Here is a 26745-nt window from a genome sequence, read left to right on the forward strand (position 1 = left end):
CAAGATTCCTTTTTTTTAATATAGATGGTGATGTAAAAAAATGGTCAATTATTTTTTTAAATGGAATTAACATAAAAACTTTTTAAGCTGTTTGGCCAACTTCTGTTGACACATTGCCTTTAAAGGCACAAAGTGCAATTAAAATACATTTTGATATGTGTTTCCCTTTACACAATCAATAGGACTGATGCTCTTTTATTAGAGTAAGTTTACATTAAGAATCATGACACTGAAGTAAAACTTTGTACGGAGACTTACACTCGACATTTAGTTTGATGGTCTCTTGTGTGACTGCTGTGTTAGAGAGGAAGGCGACCTTACACTCCAGTGATTTCCCATTGTCGATCCTTGCAGGTGTGAAGGTGAAGTCAGAGAAGTAAATGCTGGTGCGATTTGAGTAAGAATTGTTATAATTCAATGATTCTCCTTGTTGTCCGGTCCATGTGAAGCCAGGAGCCGTCCCAGCGCAGACACCAGGACTTCTGCAGGTGACAGTGGCTTCTTTACCGGCCACCAACGTCCCCACAGAGATCTCAGGTTTGTCTGTCAAGTCTAAAGAGAATTAGAGAAAAGGTGTTATGTCATTGCATTTTGCCAATAAAGTTGTAGCACTAGTAGTAATGCGTCTAAGGGGCAAAGTACAGCGCTGCTACTACTGGACTTTACTGGTACATTAGTACTATTGCCACTTCTACAACTACTGCACTGATGCTAAAACTTCTTGGGCCTCATTCACATATCAGTTATTTTTTCATACAAGAAAATTAACCCGAGTTTCATAAGTGTTTTTGATCAGAGTTTGTCAAGAGTTTCATCAGTTTTTCACTTAGCCCAGCAACACTACTACTACTCAAATGGTAATCCCCGGACTGACTACTGCCATCCTTACTAAGAGCAGCACTACATAAAGTAAGTCTGGTTCTAAGTAGATATTACTTACAGGATTTTCCCTTGTCTGATATGTAAATACGACTGTTACTAGTAGTATAATAACTATTACAGCTCTAATTTTATAACTATATTATGGCTACTTCAACCGCTAGTCCGGCAACTGCTGCTTATACTTCTTCCATAACTTCATAGTACCCCCTCTACTACAACTACTACATGTACTATAAAACTACTACCAACATTATTACTGAAGCACCAAGGCAGCAGGTTCTTGATAAAAACTTGATCTCTATTAAATAATAGTTGAAATCATAACAGGAAGACAAAGTAGCTAAGGTTCCGGCCATAATTGAACTTTCTCAAGCCTAGAAAAATACGGCTCTCTTTCTAGGCTTGAGAAAGACCAATTATGGCAGAAACCTTGCCTGCTTTGTCTTCCTGCTATAATTTTAACTAATATGAAATAGAGATCAAGTTTTTATCAAGAACCTGCTGCCTTGGTGCCTCAGCTTCTCTGAATTTCTACATTATTTTTGGACCCGGTGGGAGGCCCTGCCAAGCTAAGGACACGTTTGGTCAATGGAGGATATGAATCTACTATTGGACTGACCATTATTACTACTAGCTCTACTACTTTACCTCTGCTACTACTACTATTACCAGCACTATTACTGATTCTGCAACTAAGGCCGGTGTCCCACTTGCAACTGCAATGCGAGAAACTCACACGAGTCTCTCGCTTCAATACTCGGGACCGGAGTGTGCAGCTGCATGTATTTCTAAGCATCTGAACGCTCCGGTTCGAACCACCGACGGCAGTGCCGGGTATTGAGGCGAGAGACTTGCGCGAGTTTCTCGCAATGCAGTTGCAAGTGGGACACCGGCCTAATACTGTCACTAGTTCTACAACCACTACTTTAACTTTACTAGTACTACAACAATTACTCCTACAATTGCTTCTGCACTGCACTCATACTCCTTCCTATTACTACCCCCTATATTGCCACTAATACATGTACTTATGACTACTACTATCCCTACCACTATTACTACATGTACTTTATTACTACTATCACTACTACTACCACAAAACTACAACTACTACTACCTTACTGTTACTCGTACATCTACTACCCCCGCTACTACTACTACCATCTATATTGTCACTACTAAATGCATTTATGACTGCTACTAACTCTACCACTATTACTATGTGTACTTTACTACTATTACTACTACTAGCACTACTACCAGGAATACTACAGCTACTACTACCAATACTATTTCTCTTACTTCTACTACCACTCCCCCCACTACTACTACTATTACTATTCCTACCACTATTTGCAATTTTTTTCCCACATGTACATTACTATTGCTACTATAACTTCTACTAGTACTATTACAACCACTATTACTATTATCACCACTACTTGTACTCTGCTAATATTACTATTGTTTCTACCACTACTACCAATACTAGAACTACTACAATTACTACTAATGCTATAAGTAGTACTACTACCACTACTGGTACTCTACTAGTGCTACAACCATTACTCCTACAATTGTTACTGTTATACACCACATACACCTTCCTATTACTGCCTCCTATATTGCCATTACTACATGCACTTATTGCTCCTAATGTTCCTTCCTCTATTACTTCATATACTTTAGTACAACTACTATTAACACCTCTACTACTGCTACTACTATTACTTCTCCTACAACTATGTGCAGTTTTTACCACATGCACTTTACTATGACTACTACTAGTACTGCTATTACCTCAATTACTATTAGATTACGTTCTCACAATGAGTTATTCTTGAGTTTTTGATGTTGTACACTTTCATTGTCTCAGCAAAGTGGATGGGATTTATAAAAATCTCGCGCTCTCTGTGCTTCTTTTTTCGCAGAATATACTGACATGCAGTGTGTGTGTAAAATCTGCAAGATGTGAAATTTCTCTTGCCGATAAGCTGAGTTTTATGTGCAGCTTTCCCCAAAGATGTGCATTAGACGAGGAAAAACTGCAGATAAAAAAATATCAATTTTTATAACGCTTCTGGTGATCCACATTCGACTGTATCAATAAACTTTTGTCCATAAAAAAGCATGTAAAAAAACGCAATGAAAAAATGTAAGTAGCCTAATTTACCTATTACAATAAAGAGGTGGACAGGCACATCTAATAATACAAAATTTTCAAGCTTTTGTCCAAATGCATATCTTTAAAAATCCTTACAAAGTTGATGTGGTACAGGAACCGCTCTGACATGTTTCTGGCACCAACCACGCCAGACTAAGGGCGTCTACAGACTAAGGCACCAGAACACATCAGAGAGGTTCCTGTACCACATCACCCTTGAATGGATTTTTAAAGACATGTATTTGGAATAAAGCTTGAAGAGTTTTTATTATTAGATGTGCCTTTTCACCTCTTTGTTGCATTGGATATTTCAGCAGCATTGCAATGGCACTCCGGAAAATAAAGACAGGTGTTTCCTAAAATGTGAATACGGTGGAAAGATTCTCTTCCGTTTTTATAAATTACCTAATAGGTGCAGAAATTCATCAAAAACTCGGCAAATACTCATGGTGGGAATGTATCCTTATTACCCTTACACTACTACTACTGTACTGCATCTACTTCATGTATTCTACTGCTATCATTACTTCTAGCAATTATGATTACTCGGTAATATTATCAAACACTCTGGATTACCAAGCGGCTTTAGGCTCTTTTCTCATTTCAATTGATACTGGGGCCAATAAAGGTTCTATTTTGTGCCAGTTTTTAGAATAGAAGAATCAATTCAGCATACAGAACTTTTTCTTCCGTAGGTGTCCATCATCATTTTCATTGTTCTGCTTCTACGATAGAACACAACAATGTAAATGAACAATGCAGATATGATCATGACTAGTGATGAGTGGACGTGCTCGGATAAGGTGTTATTTGAGCATGCTCGGTTGCTAACCGAGTGTCTTCGGCATGCTCTAATAATATGTTCGAGTCCCCGATCCTGCATGTTCACATATGTTATGGCTGTGAGATATGCAGGCACGGTGACTTGAACATATTATTGAAGCATGCCGAAGACACTCGGTTACCACACAAGCATGCTGAGATAACACCTTATCCGAGCACATTCGCTTATCACTAATCATGAACCAAAATGAGAGTAATGCAGTTCTGATGCTTTCTAAGCTCAACCTTCAACTTCTTAATATTCTTGTCGCAATTTCCCCTCTGTTTCTGTCCTTTTTTACTTTGTGTCGGGGTTGTCAGTCATCTGTGCTGGGTCTGTGCTGCAATCACCTGTGTTCATTTTCCTTAATCAGGCTTCTACTTAAGCATGCCTAGTTCCTCCCCCCAGTGTCAATCGTACACTTGCTGTTGCCTGTGTAGCATTGATCCCTCTGCGCTCTTTGCCTGACCCAACTTGACTTCATTCTCTTCCCGGACTCTGACCCTTTTGCTTGTGACCTGATTTCTCTTGTGCCTGCTCCCTGTATGCTATTTTGTCTCTCTGCCTTTCCTGACCTAGTCTCGTGTATAGGACATAGTCTCTGACTTCCCTTTGTCGTACTGCACCATTTCCTGGACCTGACCTCGGATTGTTTGACCTCCCTTTACTTACAGTAAGCAGTATATATATTTACTGCCGTGACTCGCGTCACAATTCTCTATGATATCTGCATTATACTACCCTGGTGGTAAATGAGTTTTACAAATCTGGCTTATCACATTTTAGGTAAAGGAAATTCACCGTGATACAATGTTTCGGATGTGTCTATTAGTTGGCCGTTATCATTGGTTTTCCACAGGACTGATGGTAAACCTAATTACGGTATAGGTGACTTCACAAGACACATAAGAAACAGATCAATGAACAATTTACCTATGAATCATCTTTACCTGTTACAGTCAGGCTCGATGTATTAGTTAAATAACTCCACATTACTGATCCTTCAAATCTAAAAACATAACGGTTTTCATCACTTTTCAGAACATCGTTAATTAAAAAGGAACAGTCGCTATTGGAGATTTTTCCAGTAAAGAACATTCGTCCTGATGGGTTGTTAGAAGAGGCCACAACGTCACTTGGACTACCGTTGTACCATAATCCTTTGTCTGATGAGCCTATTACTTTATTATGATCTATGGTAAATGTACATGGGATGTAAACGCAGAGTCCAACTTGTGCCGTCACTTTATTCAGTGTAGTTACGGTATAATCTGGATTGCAGCCAATGTCTGTAGAAAAAAAATATATGATCAGTTATGTAGAATATAAAGGTAAGGGGAGTAATTAGGGTCCTGGGGCAAAATCTAATACCCCACATTGCATTGTCCACTATAGTTGCCAACAGTTTTGAATGTAGCAGAAAAGTCCTGAATTTTTGGAAACAAGTAATGCAAATTCTCACATTCATGGTTCTAAAAGGGATGGGTGTTATGAAAGAGTCACCGTAGGAGGAAAAAACAGAAATACTAACTAAGTCCAGAAAACCAGAGAAGTTGGCAGCTATCGGATTGCAGACCCCTGAACCTAACAAAAACAACTAGCAGTAGCCGTGGGGGGTTCCTACGGTGCCCTAGACCCCTCGATCACAGCCGGAGAAATACATAGCCTAAAGACAGAAAGGGAAATCTAAACTGCCCCAGAGCAGACCCCAAAGCAATAGGCAGCCCCCAACATATAATGACGGTGAAGCAAGATGAAAAAACACTCACACAGATAGAAAGATAGGCAGAGCAAATGATGGGGCCCAAGCTAACTAAATAGGACAGGATAGAAAAGCTGCTGTCTGCAATCTGCCAAAACCCTATCGAAACAAGAGCCAACAGACTGATAGGGAAAAAGCCCTGAAGATGCTAGGCTTCAAAAAGACTATATCAGTACCCAGGTATTTTCTGAAGACAGAGCAAAAAGGAATTCAGCTCACCCCAGCAGGGAATGGCAGAAATCCAGCAAAACAAGGCAAAACAAAACCAAAACAAAAATGCAAAAAGCAGAGCAGAAAACTTAGCTTTTGAGGAGCAGGAATCAGACTGGTCTCCAAGAATCCCTCAGAGAAATCACCCGCAAGGCAGAAGGGCGTCGGCTACCTTATATCCAGTCAGCAATTCCAGTCACCCAGTCATCATCATTCTGCTCAGCTGTTTGGTAATCAGCCTCACTACCTTCCTTCACCAGAAGAGGGAGTTCATCAGACCTCAATGGTGAAGGGGAAAATGAACTCACAACAGTACCTCCCCCTTGAGGAGGGGTCACCGAACCCTCATCCACGCCACCAGGGCGATCAGGGTGAGCCCGATGAAAGGCACGCACCAATCTTTTGGCATGAATATCAGAGGCAGAGACCAAGGAATTATCCTCCTGACCATGACCCTTCCACTTAACCAAATACTGGAGTCTCCGTCTAGCCAGACGGGAATCCAGTATCTTCTCTACCTCATATTCCATGTTACCTTCAACCAATACAGGGTCCGGAGGTGCCACCCCAGGAACAACTGGTTCAACAAACCTCTTCAACAAGGACTTTATTATGGATTTTAAATGTGACAGGAAGAGCCAAACGAAAAGAGACCGGATTAATAATCTCCAAAATCTTGTAAGGTCCAATAAATCTAGGCTTAAACTTAGGAGAAGCCACCTTCATAGCAATATTTTTTGATGATAACCAAACCATATCACCAACCTTAAACTGGGGACCAATGGTCCTATGTCGGTTGGAAAACCGCTGGGCCTTTTCCTGGGAGAGAGATAACTTATCCACCACTTGGTCCCAGATCTGGTGCATTCTCTCGACCACAGTGTCAACACCTGGGCAGGCAGAAGGCTCCACCTGCCCTGAAGAAAATCGAGGATGAAACCCAAAGTTACAAAAACAGGTGACATCAAAGTGGCAGAACTAGCTCTATTATTTAAAGCAAATTCGGCCAAGGGCAAAAATGAAACCCAATCATCCTGATCAGCGGAAATAAAACATCTCAAATGCGACTCCAAGGTCTGGTTTGTTCTCTCCGTCTGCCCATTGGTCTGAGGGTGAAAAGCAGAGGAGAAGGACAACTGAATTCCCAGCTTGGAACAGAAAGTCCTCCAAAATCTAGACACAAACTGAACTCCTCTGTCAGATACAATGTTCTCAGGAATCCAGTGCAAGCGAACCACCTGTTGCAAAAACAGGGGCACCAACTCAGAGGAAGACGGCAACTTAGGGAGTGGTACAAGATGAACCATCTTAGAGAACCTATCACAAATCACCCAAATAACAGTCATTCTCTGAGAGACAGGCATATCAGAGATGAAATCCATTGAAATATGGGTCCATGGCCTCCTGGGGACCGGCAAAGGCATCAACAACCCACTAGAGCGAGAACAAGGTTTAGACCGGGAGCAAGTCCCACAGGACTGCACAAAATTCCTGACATCACGAGACAAGGCGTGCCACCAAAAAGACCGACTCACCAGATCTCTAGTACCAAAAATACCTGGATGACCAGCCAATGCAGAGCAATGAACATCAGACATCACTCTCTTCTTCCACTGGTCAGGAACATACAACTTTCCACTGGGATAACGCTCAGGTTTGTCCTCCTGGAACTCTGCCAGAGCACGTCTCAAATCGGGCCTAAGAAGGTACCAGGCTTGGTCACCACAGGAGAATCAGCAAAGAAGCTCCTAGAGAGGGCGTCTGCCTTGACATTCTTAGTGCCAGGAAGAAAAGAGACCACAAAATCAAAACGTGTAAAAAACAAGGCCTAGCCTGTCTAGGGTTCAAGCGTTTGGCCGACTCCAGGTAAATCAAATTCTTGTTGTCAGTGAGGACCATGACTTGATGTTTAGCTCCCTCCAACCAATGTCTCCACTCCTCAAATGCTCATTTCATGGCTAACAGTTCCCGATTCCCCACATCATAGTTACGTTCAGATGGAGAGAACTTTCGGGAAAAGAAAGCACAGGGATTCATTTTAGATGTTACAGGATCCTTTTGGGATAAAACAGCTCCTGCACCAATCTCAAAAGCATCCACCTCTACCTGGAACGGGAGTGAGACATCAGGTTGCCGCAAAACCGGGGCAGAAGTGAATCTTCGCTTCAGCTCCTGAAAGGAAGAAACAGCCTCCGGAGACCAATTCAACACATCAGCACCCTTCTTAGTCAGATCAGTCAATGGCTTGGCAATACTAGAAAATTTTGCTATAAATTTCCAATAAAAATTAGCAAAACCCAAAAACTTCTGGAGGGCCTTCAAAGAAGTGGGCTGAACCCAATCATAAATGGCCTGTACCTTGGCCGGGTCCATTTCAATAGTTGACGGAGACAAAATAAATCCCAAAAATGAAATCCTCTGTACCCCAAAAAGGCATTTCGATCCTTTGACATACAGGGAATTCTCCCTCAAGATCCGGAACACAGTCCGAACATGTTAAACATGAGAATCCCAATCCTTGGAGAAGATCAAAATATCATCCAGATAGATAATCAAAAATGTATCCACAAAGTCTCGGAAAATGTCATTCATGAAGCACTGGAAGACAGAAGGGGCATTAGTGAGCCCAAAAGGCATCACCAGGTACTCAAAATGTCCCTCCGGAGTATTAAACGCCGTCTTCCATTCATCCCCATGCTTAATGCGGATAAGATTATACACCCCCCTGAGGTCAAGCTTGGTAAACCAGCAAGCACCTTTAACTCTAGAGAATAGATCCGAAATCAGGGGTAACGGATACTGATATTTAATAGTAATTTTGTTGAGGGCACGATAATCAATACAAGGCCTTAATGAACCATCCTTTTTGGCCACGAAAAAAAAACCGGTACCTAAGGGTGAAGAGGATGGTCTAATATGACCCTTCTCCAACGCCTCCTTAATATAGGATCGCATAGCCTCGTGCTCGGGTACAGATAAATTGAAGAGCCGACCCTTGGGAAATTTACACCCCGGGCTCAGTTCAATTGCACAGTCATAACTCCTATGAGGAGGCAAAGACGCAGACTCATTCTCACTAAATACATCATAAAAGTCTGCCAAATAGTCAGGAACATCATGCGACTGAGGAGAGGTGGAAAAAACCAGAGCCTCACTAAGGGCACACTGACAACCCCAACTCACCACAGACACAGATTTCCAATCCAAAACTGGATTATGAATTTGCAATCAGGGAAACCCCTGAACAATGGTATCATGCAAATTATGCAACACCAAAAATCTGCAATTTTCTTGATGGTCTGGTGCGACCCGCATTACTACCTGGGTCCAAAACTGAGGTTTATTTTTCGCCAAAGGAGTAGCATCAATCCCCCTCAAAGGGATAGGCGTCCGCAGAGGTGTCATCGGAAATCCACAACGTTTAGCAAAATCCAAGTCCATTAGGTTCAGGGCTGCTCCCGAATCCACAAAAGCCTTGGCGGAAAATGTGGACAGGGAGCAGATCAGAGTAATTGCCAGAAGAAACTTAGGTTGAACACCACCCACAGAAAACGTGTGTACAAAACGTTTCTCTCGTTTAGGACAGACAGAAATAATATGCGAGGCATCTCCACAAAAAAAACACAGCTTATTACACCTTCTGAACTCCTGACGTTGCTCCCTGGACAAAACTCTATCACATTGCATAGGTTCAGACACTTGTTCAACAGGTGGCAACACCTCTCGGGCAGTCCTGCGTTCACGTAAACACCGATCAACCTGAACGGCTACTGACATAGAATCGTCAAGACAAGAGGGAACAGGAAATCCCACCATAGTATCTTTTATGGCTTCTGACAAACCCTTCCGAAAGAGAGCTGCCAAGGCATTATCATTCCAGGTAGTAAGGACCGCCCACTTTCAGAATTTTTGACAGTACAATTCTGCAGAATCTCGACCCTGGCTCAATGCCAACAGGGTCTTTTCAGCCTGATCAATAGCATTAGGTTCGTCATACAACCCCAAGGCTTGAAAAAATGTGTTTACATTAGTCAGAATAGGATCATCTGGTTTCAAAGAAAACGCCCAATCCTGGGGATCACCACGCAGCAAAGAGATGACAATTTTAACCTGCTGCGTGGAGCTCCCTGACGAGTTAGGCTTCAAGGCAAAAAATAATTTACAATGATTTTTGAAATTCAAAAATTTAGACTGATCCCCAAAAAACACATCAGGAGTAGGGATCTTTGGTTCAGCAGCATGTGAATGAGCAAGGTAGGCGGAAATTCCCCGCACTTCTGCAGCGAGCTGCTCCACACGATCAGACAATTGCTTTATCTCCATTGAGAGAAAAAAAAAATTCCCCCTACGGCCTCAGAGATATAGAGGAAAAAATATACACACTTTTTTTTTTACAATTCTTTCCTGCTATTGATTACCCTAGGGTCTGCGGTATGGCCGGTGATTCTGTTATGAAAGAGTCACCTTAGGAGGCAAAAACAGAAATACTAGCTAAGTCCAGAAAACCAGAGAAGTTGGCATCTATCGGATTGCAGACCCCTGAACCTAACAACAACAACTAGCAGTAGCCGTGGGGGGTTCCTACGGTGCCCTAGACCCCTCGATCACAGCCGGAGAACTACATAGCCTAAAGACAGAAAGGGAAATCTAAACTGCCCCAGAGCAGACCCCAAAGCAATAGGCAGCCCCCAACATATAATGACGGTGAAGCAAGATGAAAAATCAATCACACAGATAGAAAGATAGGCAGAGCAAATGATGGGGCCCAAGCTAACTAAATAGGACAGGATAGAAAAGCTGCTGTCTGCAATCCGCCAAAACCCTATCGAAACAAGAGCCAACAGACTGATAGGGAAAAAGCCCTGAAGACGCTAGGCTTCAAAAAGACTATATCAGTACCCAGGTATTTTCTGAAGACAGAGCAAAAAGGAATTCAGCTCACCTCAGCAGGGAATGGCAGAAATCCAGCAAAACAAAGCCAAAACAAAAATGCAAAAAGCAGAGCAGAAAACTTAGCTTTTGAGGAGCAGGAATCAGACTGGTCTCCAAGAATCCCTCAGAGAAATCACCCGCAAGGCAGAAGGGCGTCGGCTGCCTTATATCCAGTCAGCAATTCCAGTCATCATCATTCTGCTCAGTTGTTTGGTAATCAGCCTCACTACCTTCCTTCACCAGAAGAGGGAGTTCATCAGACCTCAATGGTGAAGGGGAAAATGAACTCACAACAGATGGGATTTAATAAGCCCAGAACAAAAGGTGCCAATTAAGTTTCATTTGTGGGCACTCCCAAAGAGGTCCTAGGAAAAACATCAGCGTATCTATTTTAACCACATTGTATTTTTTTTCATTAATTCACGTGAATTGTAACCCCAAGCCCCTCAAAATAATATGAGCAGGGATGAGCGAACCCAAATGGTAAAGTGGGGTCCAGTGCCAAACCCTGAACACAGACTTCTTAAAGCCAATCAACAAGCTTTAAGGGTGTGGGCACTTCCTACCCTATCACAGTCATACCAAGCAATGGCATGGCTGTGATTGGCCAGCGCACCACATGACAGTATAAAGTAAATAAATAATTAATTTTAAAAAATTAGCCAAGGGACCTCCGCTTGGACTACAACTGACTGGTGTGGGTTATATTTTTAAATGTGAGAAATGTGTGAAACAGGGAAGCTGTTGAGGAGCTTTTTTTCACACAAAGATTTTTTTTATTTGTGTTTTTCTCTTTTTTACTTACTGGGTTAGTAATGGGGGTATCTGATAGACGCCTCTCCATTACTAACCCATGGACTTGATGTCAGCGTACATTACACAGCTGACACCAACCACACAATTCCATTGCAACTACACAAGGGTAATCGGGAAGAGCTGAGGCTAAGTGTAAGAATTGGCACATCTACTGAATGTGCCATTTCTGGGTGGCTGAGGGCTGGTCTTATTAGGCTGGGAATAGGACAATATCTATAGCCCTTCAAACACTATTAATAGCCCCCAGCTCTCTGCTTTAACTTAATTTTTTAAGGGTCCTCCCATTTTTAATAACCAGCTAAGGGAAACTGTTATGATTCGGTAACCGAGGAGGATAGCCAGGGCATAGGCTAGGCAACCAGAAAACCAGAATGGTTGGTAACTAAGCAGATTGCAGACCCCTGAACTGACAACACAACTAGAATTAGCCGTGAGACGTACCTACGATGCCCTAGACGCCTCGGCACAGCCAAAGAATTAACTAAGCCTAAAGAAAGAAAGGGGAAAGCGAAACTGCCCCGGAGTAGAACCCCAAAGGAATAGACAGCCCCCAAACATATATTGCCGGTGAGACAAGATGAATCACAAACACAGGCAGAAAATAGAGTAAACAAATGATGGGGCCCAAACTGTCTAGATATAATAGGACAGGAAAGAATACTGTCTGCAATCATGCAAAAAACCCTAAGAAAAATCCAACACGTCTGATATGCAAAAATACTGAGGTCACACGACCTCTCCCCCACTAGATCAGATTTCTGGTGTGAACTGGAAGCAAGGCAAAAGATACTGATATGCCAGGGGATTAGAAATACTGAACAAACTGACATGAGCTGAAGCATATAGAACGGGGTCCTGCGCAGGTCCCCGCAGGGAACAAGGCGGAACACACAACAGCAAAGCAGAAATCAGAGTAAGGCAAAAACAGACAAATGACTTATCTGAAAGATGCAGAACCAAGCAGGGAACAAACAGACCTCCAAAGTTCACGGGAAGAAACAAAATCACCAGCAACAACTGAGGGAAGGCTGCTCACTTAAATCTTCCCAGTCTGCAACACCTGACTTCCAATCATCCTCTTCAGGTGATTGACCTCTGGCATCCAAACCAACTTCGTTACCCGCAGCAACCACCAGAGGGAGCCCAAACTCAGAAGCCAGGTCAAAAGTGTTCACAACAGGAAACAGAACGCTGGGGCTAATATTGGCCCTGTCCCAGAATAATAAGACCATCTCACAGCTGTCTGCGTCTGCTTTTCCTTGGCTGGTTATTAAAATAAGGTGGTCCCCACATTGTTTTTCATTTATTTTTACATTTATTAATAAATACAGTAAACTTCAAATGCAAGGCAATGCTCCACTCATTCACTTGGACCTCCACCTCCTGGTTAAAGATTATTATTATTGTTTTATTTATTATATGTTATTATAAGTAATTTCCATATCCACTTTTCTTTGCAGGGCAATTGTCCTGCTCTTTCCCCCATTTTGTTTCTTATTTTTCTTTTCAGTTCCCTAGCCCTTACTATGACAATTTTACTGCCATTTTACAACACCAAAGTTCTGGTCCTCATTGACTTGTATGCAGTTCTGGTCTAGGGTCAAGTTCTGGTACCCAAACCAAAGTTTGAACGAACCCTAGGAATCCGAACTTCCACAAGTCCGGTCAACCCTAAATATGGGGTCACTCCTTTGGGAAATAGAACAATTAACAGAAAAGAGAGCGATAAATGCAGTAATGACAAAGCAAAATTTATCCACATGTCTATGTCAGGTACTACAGTATATCCCAACTCAAATGAATGAGCTGAGCTACAGTACCAGACACAACCACATCTGTGTGGATGGCGCTATGTAGTTATGGACAGTCCTCATTAGTAGTCCAGTAGGCAATAATTCCGCATTGTTCTACTAATCATGGAGGTTATAGTAGAAAAAGAGCAAGGAAACTTGGCAGGAGTTTTAAAACTTAAAATAAATTTTTGCAACCTGCAGATTTGTTTTCTACTCCTTCCTTTAGCAGCTTTCCATAAATTCAAATCTTCTCGCTCCACATTTGATGAATGGGCAGACTCTTTCATTTGTGACATCAGAGCTCTGCTGTGATAACATATCTTTCCCTGTTGACTGCATCCAGCCTAAAGATGAGAAGCTGCAGCTGAATCTCCCTCCTACCCCTCTTCCCTTTCTTCTTTTATCTGTTGATTTAGAATGTTTCCAAACATTTACCTGAAACCAGGGGCAGGGAAATGGGAAGTGCAAGTTCTGGAACAGGACACTTTCCTCTGATAAGGACTATGACAGTTTTATGTATGCTTGTTCTGCGCCATTGATAAGTGCACAATTACCCATATATAAGGTTTATTTTACATACAGTATATAGATATTGTAAGGGATTTCAGCAGAAAACACAAAGCAGCATGTCACAAGGTATTAGAGCGGATTTATAATTGGAGCAATAATATCTTGGCTTATGTAATACGTACAAGAAAACATCTGTAATAGCAGGAAGGTAAGAACCCAACAATACTTGAACAGCATCATCCTGACATTCAGTCTTGTTTAGTCGTGATTCACTGCAGCTCCATCGAGCACAACGTCACTGCAACAAAATGTAGAAATGTAACTCATTATACAATAAGTGCATTATAGAATGAAACACAATACCAAAAAGACAAAGATTTCCTCCAATCATTTGCCTTGATCAATCTTTCCCATGGGTGGTCAGTACACAATGTAACAAGTATGTAACAAGATGTGGATTTAGGGATTAATAGAATAGAGAACAGCTACAAAAGTGCCTTTCCCATTAGAGGACCCAGAACATTACAATTCATTTCATTAGCTGGCATGTAATGCTTAATTTCTCCTGCGGTGGTGCTGCAGGGGAATTGAATACTTGCTACTGCATATTCCAGTTGATCGCTGGGGATCTCAGTAGTGGAACAAGTAGTGGTCAGGCTAATCTTGGTGATGCTTTACATTATATAAGTGAGACATCATTTTTAAAGGGGCTTTCTGGTTTAGAAATCCCATTTTCCTTTTCATAGTAACAGATGAATACTTCTGGGTTACTAGACTGGGATGCTCTTTACATGATTCTCATCAAAGGGGAAACATGTTAAAAAGAGTATTTCTCTCTCTCTCAGAGGAGGAGGACCTTTCTTGTCATCCTTTACACAGACAACCCATTGATTTGAATGTGACTCCACTCCAAAACATCCGGATCCCCGTGGGACATGGCCATTAATGGATTATTGTTAGACAGGTGAGAAATATGGTGTTTTATTATTTTTTTGTCATTTACAGTGGGACATGGGCATCAATGGATTATCAGCAGAAAGGTGAGTATAACTGCAACTTTGCTTTTTTTGTTATTTATGAATAAATTGGTTTTGTGAATACATGGGTAAAATAGGCTGTGCATTTTTTACAATCCGACTATGGGTGTTAGTAATGGGGGCATCATATAAACACCTCTCCATTAGTAACCCATGGGTGTGATGTCAGCAGCCAGAAAACATCTGACATCAACCCCAAATATATTATCCCACTTGCCACTGCACCAGGGCAGATCACTGTAAGCGACCCAATGAACTGCCGCAACCTCAATAAGATCACTGCTAGCACCATAAAATTCCCACTGGGAGGCAAACATAGATGCTCTCAGCCCCAGTATGGATCCGACAACAATATAGAAAATTGAGAAAGGGTACTATGGTGCCCCTGAGGGTACGGTCGCCACAGAGGTACTGCACCTCATCCAAAGGTGTGGTATCCCACCCTCAGGTAAGGAGGGATCACCACTCAGGACTCCTGCACTCAACACACACACTAGTTAGTCAGTGCTTTCAGGGTGTACCCGGCGGGAGGATGGCCTCATCCCATAATGACTAGGAAAGGGTGCTGGGGGTTAGTGTGGAAGGTAGGTACAGTGGGAGGAGCTTAGGTAGTGGAGTGATTGTGGGCATCCAATCAGAGAGAGCAAGGTGACAGTTGGTGGGAGGAGCTAGTCTGAGGTAAATGGATCTTTCTAGAGAGTTGTCAGTCGGTGACAGGACAGAGTAAGAGCAGGATTGCTGTGAGAGGGCTGAGGGTCAGAGAAGAGAGAAAAATCTTGTCCAAGCTCCTAGACTGGAAGGAAGGGGTGCTTGGGGCATGGGAAGTGCAGTAAGCCACCTGTGAAGGCCGTTTCTGGAGAAGGAAGGACCAGGCCTCATTGGGGAAGGTGGCTCCTGAAGGTAGTGGAGAAATGCAGGGCTCAGCTAGAAAGATGGAGGCTGAGGTAACTTTAAGTGCCTCACTCGCAGCCACATTCAATACTCAAAAAGGCAGCAGTTGGAATAAAGGACCCCAGAGCCTGACCCACGTCGCCCGGTGTGATCCGTGGCTGCTGGCTTGGGACACTGTTTGCGAAGGCACACAGCAGGAAGGAAGGGAGAGATCAGCACAGAGACACGGCCTAGAAAGGATACACAAGGAGGAGTCTTGAACAGGTGTTTCTAAACTACCTTGGAGTTTGCCGGACCCCTCCCTCGGATGATACAGTACCAAGCGGGTCATCTTTTGCACAGAACTTTTGAGGAAAAACACAGAAACTGCACTCAACTGTGTCCTTGGTGTCTTTTACAACTTGCCTGCTACACACGCTACACTCACCATCACCGTCAACGGCTAACAAACACCATCTCAAGTGCCCTGGGATACAGCTCTGCCCGTGGAGAGCTTCATCATCTTGTCTGCTTTAACACCGGCCCAGAGGATCTGCATTGCAGCGTCGGCTACCCTATCCGAGTACCACAGGTGGTGTCACACTCCCCCTTTTCCAAATTAATTATCATACCATCTTCCCCCTCATCTGAACTGTCATCTTCTTTATTGGACACCCAGGGCCACGGACCGGGTCCCAATCACCACCTTGACATACTTCCCTCTTAAAAGAGCCTGAAAGGCCTGGTACTGAGTAACCCTCGGTCCTGTGTGGAGTTTCATTTTAACACCAGATAACATGGATATATTGTATAGTTTCAACATTAAAAATCTACGTATATATTTGAGGAGGCAGACACAGACGCTGTCATGGCCAGTATGGGTTCGACAACAATCTAAAATGTTGAAAAAGGGTACAGTATCACCAGATACAAGGTATATATAGTAAAGCACAAAATTCCCAAAGCATATTTTGGACAGCTAGATCTCATCACTAGAGTTGAGCGACTTTTGGTTTTTTAGGGTCGAGTTTCGTTTCGTGAAACCCGACTTTTCCAAAAGTCGGGTCGAGCAAGATCGGCCGATTATAGGGAAAAGTCGGGGTCGTCCCGAAACATGAAACCCAATGTAAGTCAATGGGGAATAAAAGTCGTCAGTGAGAGGACAGGAAACACACCTACAGTGCCCATTTGAATGCCAAAAGCATCAATTCTTAGTACTTAAGCTTGTCAACCTTAATTAACTTCATAATACAAGTTACGCACTGAAAAATGGGGGTTATTTGGGTACAGTATATGATGAGCTCCACATAATGCTACAGCATATGTTGGTCCCCATGGATGAAGCTCCACTGTCTTATGGGCCCAAATAATGCTCCAAGCATAATGGGCCCCATTTCTAATGCTCTAGTGTATAATGGGCCCTGTAAATGCTGCTTCAGTGTCTGATGTCCACCTTTGGAATGTTCCAGTGTATGGTGGGCCCCATCTATCATTCTCCAGAGTATAGTGCTCCCCAAAAATTGCTGTCCCAACATTGAAAACAATCAAATAAGTCTCCTCGCTAGGGAATCCCTGTACTAGTCTGGACTCCTCGTCGTCCCCATCTTCCATCTCACTGCACAGTATTTCAACCTTGCAAGTGCTGTGATCCTGAGCAAGCAGGGGGGGCCCACTCGTTGGCGACGGCACTGGCACAGGGCCCCTGATAGTACAGTGGTGTGTCTGATGGCGGGTGGGCCGAACCTGCACTTTCATCTGCAGCTTCCTCTTTGTCACCGTGTAAAATGGAACTGTATATGGGAAGGGTAACCTGAGTTTCATCAGGGTCAGATTCAGGCCGTGTAGCGTGCGAGGGGAATGTAGTGGTCTGGGTCAATGTACCAGCAGATTCATCGAGCAGTGGCTGGGCATCAGTGCACTTGTGTCGCCCCCAGGAGTACGGTCGCCACAGTGGCATTACCTTCCTCCTAGGGAGTGTGATGTCATGCTTGGGAGCAACGAAGGATCTCTCTAGCAGGTTAACTGATTGGGCGGCGTTATTCCCACGAGTCATGACCGTCCAAACAGCGTTCATGAAGGCAAAGTGTTTGTTTTACGTGGGCAGTATGGTTGCAAAGCTGAACCTTAAAGGAATGTCCAGAAGGGCACCACCAGGAGTGGAGCCTACGGTTTAATTCGACTCCACCTGGGAAACCTCAACCATGCCAGCTACAGAAAAGATGCACACATTGCAAGCTTAATTCCGTTAACGAACGAGACTCCGTCATGCCCCGCGGTCCGAGTCCGGCTTACTAGAGGGACACGTGAGGCTCTGGCACATGAGATTGGCCAATAACTGGTGTGTCATGCCCTTACATGTCCGTGGCTGCATGTGCGCTACACTGAAAAGGCCAGCGTTTGTCGCTTACAGGTGCAGATAACCCGCTGAACAACGTTAGTGATGGGGATCTGTGATTACAATTATTACCCGCGAACGATGATTTCCCAGTAAGTGCAGGTCAACCGCAGTTCCGGAATTAGGCCTAACCATCATTCCTGAAAAAATGAAAAACTTACGTGTGCAAACCACAGGTGCTGTAGCTTGCTTAACAGCTCGCCAGCCGTTCTCAGACCCAGTATGGCTTGCACGTGATTGCACAAAGGTGAGAAAGGGTACCGTATCCCCGGATAACATGTATGCATAGCGTACACATTCAAAATATATGTCTATACATCAGGAGGCAGGCTCAGACGGTGTTAGGCCCAGTATGGATTGCACGTGATAGCACAAAGGTGAGAAAGGGTACCGTATCCCCGGATAACATGTATGGATAGCATAGTGTACACATTCAAAATATATGTCTATACATCAGGAGGCAGGCTCAGACGGTGTCAGGCACAGTATGGATTTGACGGCCCAGACTACACAGCGGAGGAGCAGGGAGAGGTAAAGATTGGAAATGCTGGGGCCCTGCCCAAGCAAGGGGGGCCCACTCATGGGCGTCGGTACTGGCACTGGGCGCTGGTGTGTCTGACGGCGGGTGTGCACCACCACCGTCAGAGACACTTGATTGCACTATGAGGGACCCTGTGCCAGTGCCCGCGCCCAAGAGTCGGCCTACCCACCTGTCCAGGGCAACGGCACTTGCACGGTGTCGTGCGCTAGGTGGTGACCACGGCCATGGGGGGGGAGGCAGCACAGTTAGGGAGTTTTAGAAAGTGGCATATGTTGATGTTGGACATTCAGCTGATGCAAAAGGCGAAATAGGTCAAGTCCCAGGAAGAGGTGGACCAAAGCAAGCCATTTTTCTGTCACCCTATGTGTCATCAGGGGAAGGTGGGACAAAATCCTTGGAAACCCATGCTTGGTTCATTTTAATGAAGGTTAGATCATCCACATTTTGGGTTGACAGACGGGTCCTTTTTTCTGTCAGGATTGATCCAGCTGCACTGAAGACTCTTTCCGATAGCACACTTGCAGCTGGGCAAGCGAGCTCCTGTAAGGCATATTGTGCCAATTCAGGCCAGGTGTCCAGTTTAGCGGCCCAATAGTCAAAGGGGAATGACCTGTGTGGGAGAACATCCATATGGGAGGAAAAGTAGTTTGTAACCATAGTTGACAACTGCTGTCTCCTGTCACTTTCCATCGATGCAGTATTACCAGTTGTGTGAGCGGTACTTGAAAAATCAGTCCACAACATTGTCATGAAACCCCTGTCTCCAACGCCACTTCTGCTGTGTGCACCACGAACACCTCTGCCAAGCTGCCCCCGGCCCGTACGGCTCGTGTGAGAACCATCACCGCTGCTGTGTGCTGGGAATGCCTCAAGCAACCGATTTACCAGAGTTGCTTGTTTATTAGCCAATATTAGGTCAAGGTTCTCCTGTGGCATGATGTTTTGTAATTTGCCTTTATAGCGTGGATCCAGGATGCTGGCCAACCAGTAGTCGTCATCGTTCATCATTTTGGCAATGCGGGGGTCCCTTTTTAGGATCTGCAAGGCATAATCTGACATGTGGGCCAATGTTCCCGGTGTCAATGATGCACTGCGAGTGCTGGTTGGAGGAGCACTTTCTGGCAAATCCACATCCCTCCAGTCACGCACAAACCCTGTACCAGACCTTGCCACGCCAACATTTTCACTTGCCCCACGAGATGCATCCTCCTCCCCTAAGTAATCATCCCCATCATCATCCTCCTCTTCTTCCTCCACCTCGTCCAGGAGAGGTCCCTGAGCAGACAATGGCTGAATGTCATGAAGGATTCCCTCCTCGTCAACATTGGCTGCAGACGCCTGCTCCTTAAGGTGCGTCAAAGTTTGCATGAGCAGACGCATAAGTGGGATGCTCATGCTTAGGATGGCGTCGTCTGCGCTTACCAGCCGTGTGCATTCCTCAAAACACTGAAGGACTTTACAGAGGTCTTTCAGCTTCGACCACTGCACACCTGTCAACTCCATGTCTGCTCTCAAAGTGCCTGGCCGTGTATCCTCCCACAAATGCATTATGGCCTGCCTCTGCTCGCATAGCCGCTCAACCATGTGCAGGGTGGAGTTCCACCTAGTTGCAATGTCGATAATGAGGCGGTGGTTGGGAAGGTGGAGCAATCGCTGCAGCTTCTGCATACGAATGGAGTGTACAGGCGACCGGCGGATGTGGGCGCACAGTCTTCGCACCTTCTGGAGCAGGGCTGTTAACTCCGGATAATTTTTGAGGAAGCACTGCACCACCAGGTTCAAGGTGTGAGCCAAGCAAGGTATGTGGCTGAGTTTTGAAAGGGCTATGGCTGCCACAAAATTCTGGCCGTTATCACTAACTACCTTGCCTGCCTCAAGATGTACACTGCCCAGCCATGACTCAGTTTGTCGCGTCAAGTACTCGGCCAGCACCTCGGCGGTGTATCTGTCACCCAAACACATTATCTGCAACACAGCCTGCTGACGCTTTCCACTAGCTGCTCGATAGGGGGACACCTCGTGTGCAACAGTGGCAGCTGCAGATGGAGTGCTCGTACGACTGCGCTCTGTGGACGAGCTTTCGCTTCTGGAGGAGGAGGAGGAGGGTCGAACGCCTACAGCCAACTGTTTCCTATACCATGGGCTAGGCAGCACTGTCCCACCACCGCTGTCCCCTGTGGACCCTGCATCCACCACATTAACCCAGTGCGCAGTGATGGACACGTAACGGCCCTGGCCATGCCGACTGGACCATGCATCAGTTGTGAGGTGAACCTTTCCACTCACTGACTGCTTGAGTGCATGGACAATGCGGTCTTTCACATGATGGTGGAGGGCTGGGATGGCTTTGCGAGAGAAGAAGTGGCGACTGGGTAGGTCATAGCGTGGTACTGCATAGGCCATGAGTTCGCGGAAAGCTGCGCTTTCCACCAACCGATAGGGCATCATCTCAAACGAGATTAGTTTGGCAATGTGGGCGTTCAAACCCAGTGTACGCGGATGAGAGACTGAGTACTTTCTTGACCTACTCATAGTGTCTGGGAGGGTGAGCTGGACTTGAGAGCTGCATATGGTGGAAGTAGCGGTGGACAGGGCGGACTGAGAGAGGGTTGATGATGGTGATGGAGTTGTTGTTCTTTCTGATGGCCTAGATTCAGTATTTCGTTGATATAACAGTGGGATTCCCTGACTGCTGTGGCCTTGCAACGACACCTCAACATTTGCTGCTGTGCTGACCGGTGGGCTTACAGTGGGGGAAACAATGTAGCATTGCTGACTACCTTCTTTGTGATCAGTTGCACATATGGTACTTGAGGTTTGGTGTTGTGTCCACGCTTGCAAGTGCATGGTGGTTAAATGTCTAAGCATGCAACTGGTATTTTTCAGATTTTTCCCTCGGCTAAAGGTCTTTGCGCACTTCTTACAGATAACCTTGGCCTGATCATGAGGATTTTGTTCAAAAAAGTGCCACACTGCACTCTTCCTACTTTGGAAGACATTTTGCGGCCTAGCACGCTGTGATATTTTGACCCTCTGGACAAGCTGTCCAGCAACTCTTTTGATGTTTGGAACCTGTCTTTGGAGTGCTCCGTGCCTGCCAGATAACAGCTGTTGCGATGTCGATGTCTGCTGTGGATGCTCCTCATCTGAGCTATTGGAAGCAGCACCCTCTTCCCCCAATGAATGCCAATCTGGGTCAACAACTGGGTCATCCATCACCTCCTCTTCAATGTCATGTGCACCTTCCTCTGTGTCACCGTGTATGGTGGTATAGTGTGCGGGAAGGGGCACCTGAGTCTCATCAGTGTCAGAATCTGGCTCTGTACACTGCGAGGACAATGTAGTGCTCTGAGTGAATGTACCAGCAGAATCATCTATCAGTGGCTGTGCATCAGTGCACTCCATGTCAGATTCATCTTGGCCTGGGAAATTCACCATTTCACTTGATAATCCAGGCATGGTATGTGAAAACAGCTCCATGGAGTAATCAGTAGTATGGCCTGCATCATCCTTCAATCTTGGTTGGGGTGAAGGACACAAGGAAAGGTGTGGTTCATGAACATGAGCCTCCAATGACGACTCAGTGCTTTTATTTTTTACAACTTCAGAAGAGGAGGCGACAGAGCTGGAGGCTGAGTCAGCAATGTAAGCCAAAACTTTTTCCTGCAGCTCTGGCTTTAAAAGCGGTTTGCCAACTCCTAGAAAAGTAAGCCTTTGAGGCCTTGTGGAGCCAGACGATGACGCAGGCTCAACACCTCCTGCATTCGGTCCTATTTTGCTTTTGCCACTACCATCAGATCCACCACCAACACCATCATTACCAGCTGCCAACCCCTGCCCAATTCCACGGCCTCTTCCACCAGCCTTCCTCATTTTTGGTAGAAATGTAGACAAAATCCAACAAACTATATAGTAATGTAAAACAAGGTACAAGGTGTCTATAGGACAGGGGAGATTTTGAATTTCTGCACACACTTGTGGACACTGGACACTTATGGATTGTGTGAGGCCCACTGAATATCAGAGCGCTATGTCACAGGCTCGATGGCACAGGTGTGAAAAAAGTGACTACAGGATCACGGAGATTTTGAATTTCTGCACACACTAGTGGACACTGGACACTTTTGGATTGTGTGAGGCCCACTGAATATCACAGCACTATGTCACAGGCAGAAATTGGCTAGTGTATCACAAACTACAAGGTGTATATAGAATTGGGCAGAATAGGAATCTCCCTAGAGTGTAGGTCTGTAAGAACGGAACAAGTCCTCCACTTATCCTTCCACAGTGACACACAAATAGCTTCACTGTGGCCGTGATAACAGCCGTTACACGGTACTGAGAGGAGCGTGCACGTACACGGCTGTCCGGTGTCCGTAAAATTGTCAAGCTCCGTGTTTTTTAAGTATACAGACTGACACACGCTGTCTCTCTATAGTTTTGAATGTGATCAAACAGCAAATATATTTAACTGTCTGAAAGCTAGACAAAACTAGAAGGTGCAGGTCTGTAAGAACGGAACATGTCCTCGACTTATTCTCACAGAGTGACACACAGATAGCTTCACTGTGGCTGTGATAACAGCCGTTACACGGTACTGTGTGAGGAGTGTGCACCGCTGTATGGTGTGAAAAAATGCACGCTCAGTACCTCAGCAGGACAAAAAAAAAAATTGGGATTGCTTTTAAAAAAGCAGTTTGCAGAGCAGTGGGTAAACAGCAATGAAGCTGTCAGGAAGCCTTAGAAGGCAGCCTAACAACCAATACCGCTGATCCACCACAATATAGCCTCCCCTTGCACTGCACACACAGTGACTGGTGTGTTGTACAGGCAAACTCGCAAGCAGCAGAAGCAGTTTTTTTTTCTTCTTCCCTGCCTAACGCTCTCCCTACAGAATCAGCAGCAGCAACCTCTCCCTATGCTAAGATCGGCAGAAGTAAGATGGCGGTCGGCGTGCACGCCCTTTTATACCCCCTGTGACACACACCAAAGCAAGCCAATCACTTGCATGCCCTTCTGAAAGATGGTGGTGACCCCTGCCTATGTCATCACGTTGCCCACAGTGTCCGTGGATCCTGATTGGCTGAAAAAGAGTGCAAAACAAACTTTTGAAACGCGACTTTGGCGCGTAAGTCGCCGACCTCGTGGCCGACCTCATCCTAGGGTTGGGTTTCGTTTCATGAAACCCGACTTTGCCAAAAGTCGGCGACTTTTGAAATTTTTCGACCCGTTTCGCTCAACTCTAATGGTGAGTATTCCGATCCAGATGACATGGTGCAATTAAAAAAATACAAAGCATTAGTACATAATACATTTGAAAGGACAGGCAGACATTAGATTTAAGAATACTCACATTCTTGATGAAGCAGGTCTGATCCAAATATGGCTCTGGTCTCTTGCTGAGTGTCTTGTCTCTTGCAGGCTGTCTGTAGAGTAGTGGTCTGACAGAGCAGACCCCTTCTTTTATCTACACTCCTCCCAAGCAATGTTTCTTGTGTAGGGGGTGGTTTAAACAAGTGTCTAGACATTGTTTACTCAAAAATCATACGCCCTCAAAAGCGCTGCCGTGCGCATTACCAAGCGCATGTCTGTGACCCCATAGACTGTAATGTGATTTTTTTGGTGCATTCCGTGCGCATGTGCTTTTTTGACGAGGTTGGGCGGAACAAAGAATGCTACACGTAGCGTCTGGGCGCACACCTGGAAAAAGCGCAGCGCACGAAAACGCTGATGAACGCGTGCAAGCGCTAGACCATGCGCCCGCCATGTTAAAGATAGGGGAGCATTACGCATGCGCCTAATAGCGCACGACGCGCTGCGTAATAAAATGCTAATGTGAAACCTTGCTTATTGTATTGTTAACGTTGTTACTTATGACTTGTGTTGTGAAATTGTTAAAATGTAAAGATCTGCGGAATATGTTGGCGCTATATAAAGATTATTATTATTTTTATTATTATTATTAAGTGCAGGATCATAGAGATTTCACAGGGCTGAGGTGCCACCTGCAGAGTATGGTGGAGGAGGTAAAGTTCTGTGGCTATACGGATGATGTGTCGGTTATGGTGTCTTCTAGAGATGACTGTGTGGCTCTACAGCAGGAGATCACAGCCTTCTCCAATATATCGAACTCCTCTGTGAACATGGAGAATAGCGAGGCGCTGTAGCTGGGGAGCGACCGTGATGTCTTCTCTGTGCTTTTCAGAACAGCGCAGGATCATATAAAGTAAAGATTCTGGGAGTTGTGTTTGGTGCTGTAGATGATGGGAAGGTGAACTGGGAGAAGAAGATGGTGGTGTGTGAGAGGAAGGTGCAGAGCTGGAGACACTGGAAGCTGATGCATCAGAGAAAATCCACCTGCTGAAGACCTTCCTGCTCCCGCTCTTCCTCTATATCATTGTGGTGTTCCCGGTGCCAGATACGTTGCTCCCCAGACTTAATGTCTTCTTTCACTTTTTGTGGGGTAACAGAGTGAATGTGGTCAGGAGAAACATTGTCTATCTCCCTCATATGGATGGCGCCCCTGAGGGTTCAGTCACCACAGAGGTACTGCACCTCATCCAGAGGTCTGGTATTCCGCTCCCAGGTAAGGAGGGAACACCACACAGAAACAGAACTCACACACTTGCATCCAACACCAGATCTCTCAGGTGTAGGGAGGGACTAGGCAGTGGGTATGGGTGGAGTAAACAGCAGGGGGAGCTGAAGGAAGAAACAAATGGAGTGAATGTGTTCAGTTGGTGTTGGGAACTTGAGGAGAGAGGAGCTCATTCCTAGATCAGATGACAGTAGAAAGAGAGAAAGGAAAGACAGAAGAACAGAAAGATAAGCTTCAGTGGAAGAAGTGGTCCTAGGGGCATGAGTAATGAGGAACCACCCGTGGGGCCCATATCCACGCCGACCATAGTCAGGTGGATGGTTCAGTTCACAGTAGGGGATCGGCCCCAGACTAGTGGAGAAACTATGGACTCAGCTAGCTAACCGGAGGTTGCAGTATCTGCATGTGATGCAGCCACATCCAACACATTCACTGAAAAGGCAGCCAGATTGGATCAAGGAGACCTAGAGTACGTTGCCTGACAAGATCCAGGGCTGCTGGCTTGGGACACTGTGTATGAAGGCGCAGGAGAGGAGGGAGCCAGTGCAATGAAAAGGCCAGGAAAGGAACATCTGAAGGGGGTTCTGACATGGTGTACCCCAAATTACCCGAGAGCTGGCTGGGCTATCAACCCAGAGGACACAGCACCCCGGCTGGGGATTGTAACTGGAATAACTGTGAGTAAAAGTGTGAAGACTGCACCCCACTGTGTCCTCTGACTTATTTTCAGTGTCACCTGCCTTGCACCACAACTACATCCACCATCATCTTTTACACCTATAACTGCTCTGGGGCTTAGCTCTACCCATGGAGAGCTGTACCAACTCTGCTGCATTAACAATTGTCCCAGTGGATCTGAACTACAGTGTTGGCTATAACCTTTCTTGCCAAACACCACGGGTGATGTCATGGATTGTACCCATCTTTATTCTCTAAAATCGTCATCATGTTTATTTTCATTGCACGCCCAGGGCTACGGACCAGGTCACTGCTGCTGTGACATCCCCTTTAAGAACTGACTGTCATGGTACAGATTAAGCCCCAGGCCCTAGATGGCTCAGAACATCTGCTGGAGTGTTTCTTTAGTATGCAGGTATGAGAGTCTGTGTCTTCATCCCTAAAGTTACCTCACCTGATGAGACAGTCGTATGGTCAGCTGCTGTATGGAAACTTCCAACCTGAGCTCAGGGCATAAACAGAAGCTCCCTGTATATAAGAAATGTGGTGACCATCTACCATCTGTGGTGTGCGCAGTGCTACATGCTCATCAATAAGGAACTCCTGTCCTGTGATACTGTCAGGTATAAGATCCTAGAAAGTCTCAAGGCTGTATATAAGAAGGATATAAAGAGTATCCCAGGTAATATGGCCTGGAGGAACATCCATTTTTCGGGATTTGTCAATGTTTGCTA

General features: G+C 45.1%; 1 protein-coding gene across 1 annotated transcript in view; it reads right to left on the reverse strand.

Annotated features, from left to right (window-relative positions):
• LOC141085328 (sialic acid-binding Ig-like lectin 13) overlaps positions 1-26745 on the reverse strand; it is a 123144-nt gene that overhangs the window by 82313 nt on the left and 14086 nt on the right. The window contains exons 2-4 of the mRNA XM_073570614.1: positions 14075-14190; positions 4820-5158; positions 259-552 (exon numbers count right to left, since the gene is read on the reverse strand). Of these exons, the coding sequence (XP_073426715.1) occupies positions 259-552; positions 4820-5158; positions 14075-14132 (691 nt within the window). The 5' untranslated portion in view covers positions 14133-14190. The remainder of the gene's footprint in view (positions 1-258; positions 553-4819; positions 5159-14074; positions 14191-26745) is intronic.

Source organism: Dendrobates tinctorius, unplaced genomic scaffold (assembly GCF_039654945.1).
Source record: "Dendrobates tinctorius isolate UK_male_01 unplaced genomic scaffold, ASM3965494v1 ptg000028l, whole genome shotgun sequence".
Taxonomy (NCBI): domain Eukaryota; kingdom Metazoa; phylum Chordata; class Amphibia; order Anura; family Dendrobatidae; genus Dendrobates; species Dendrobates tinctorius.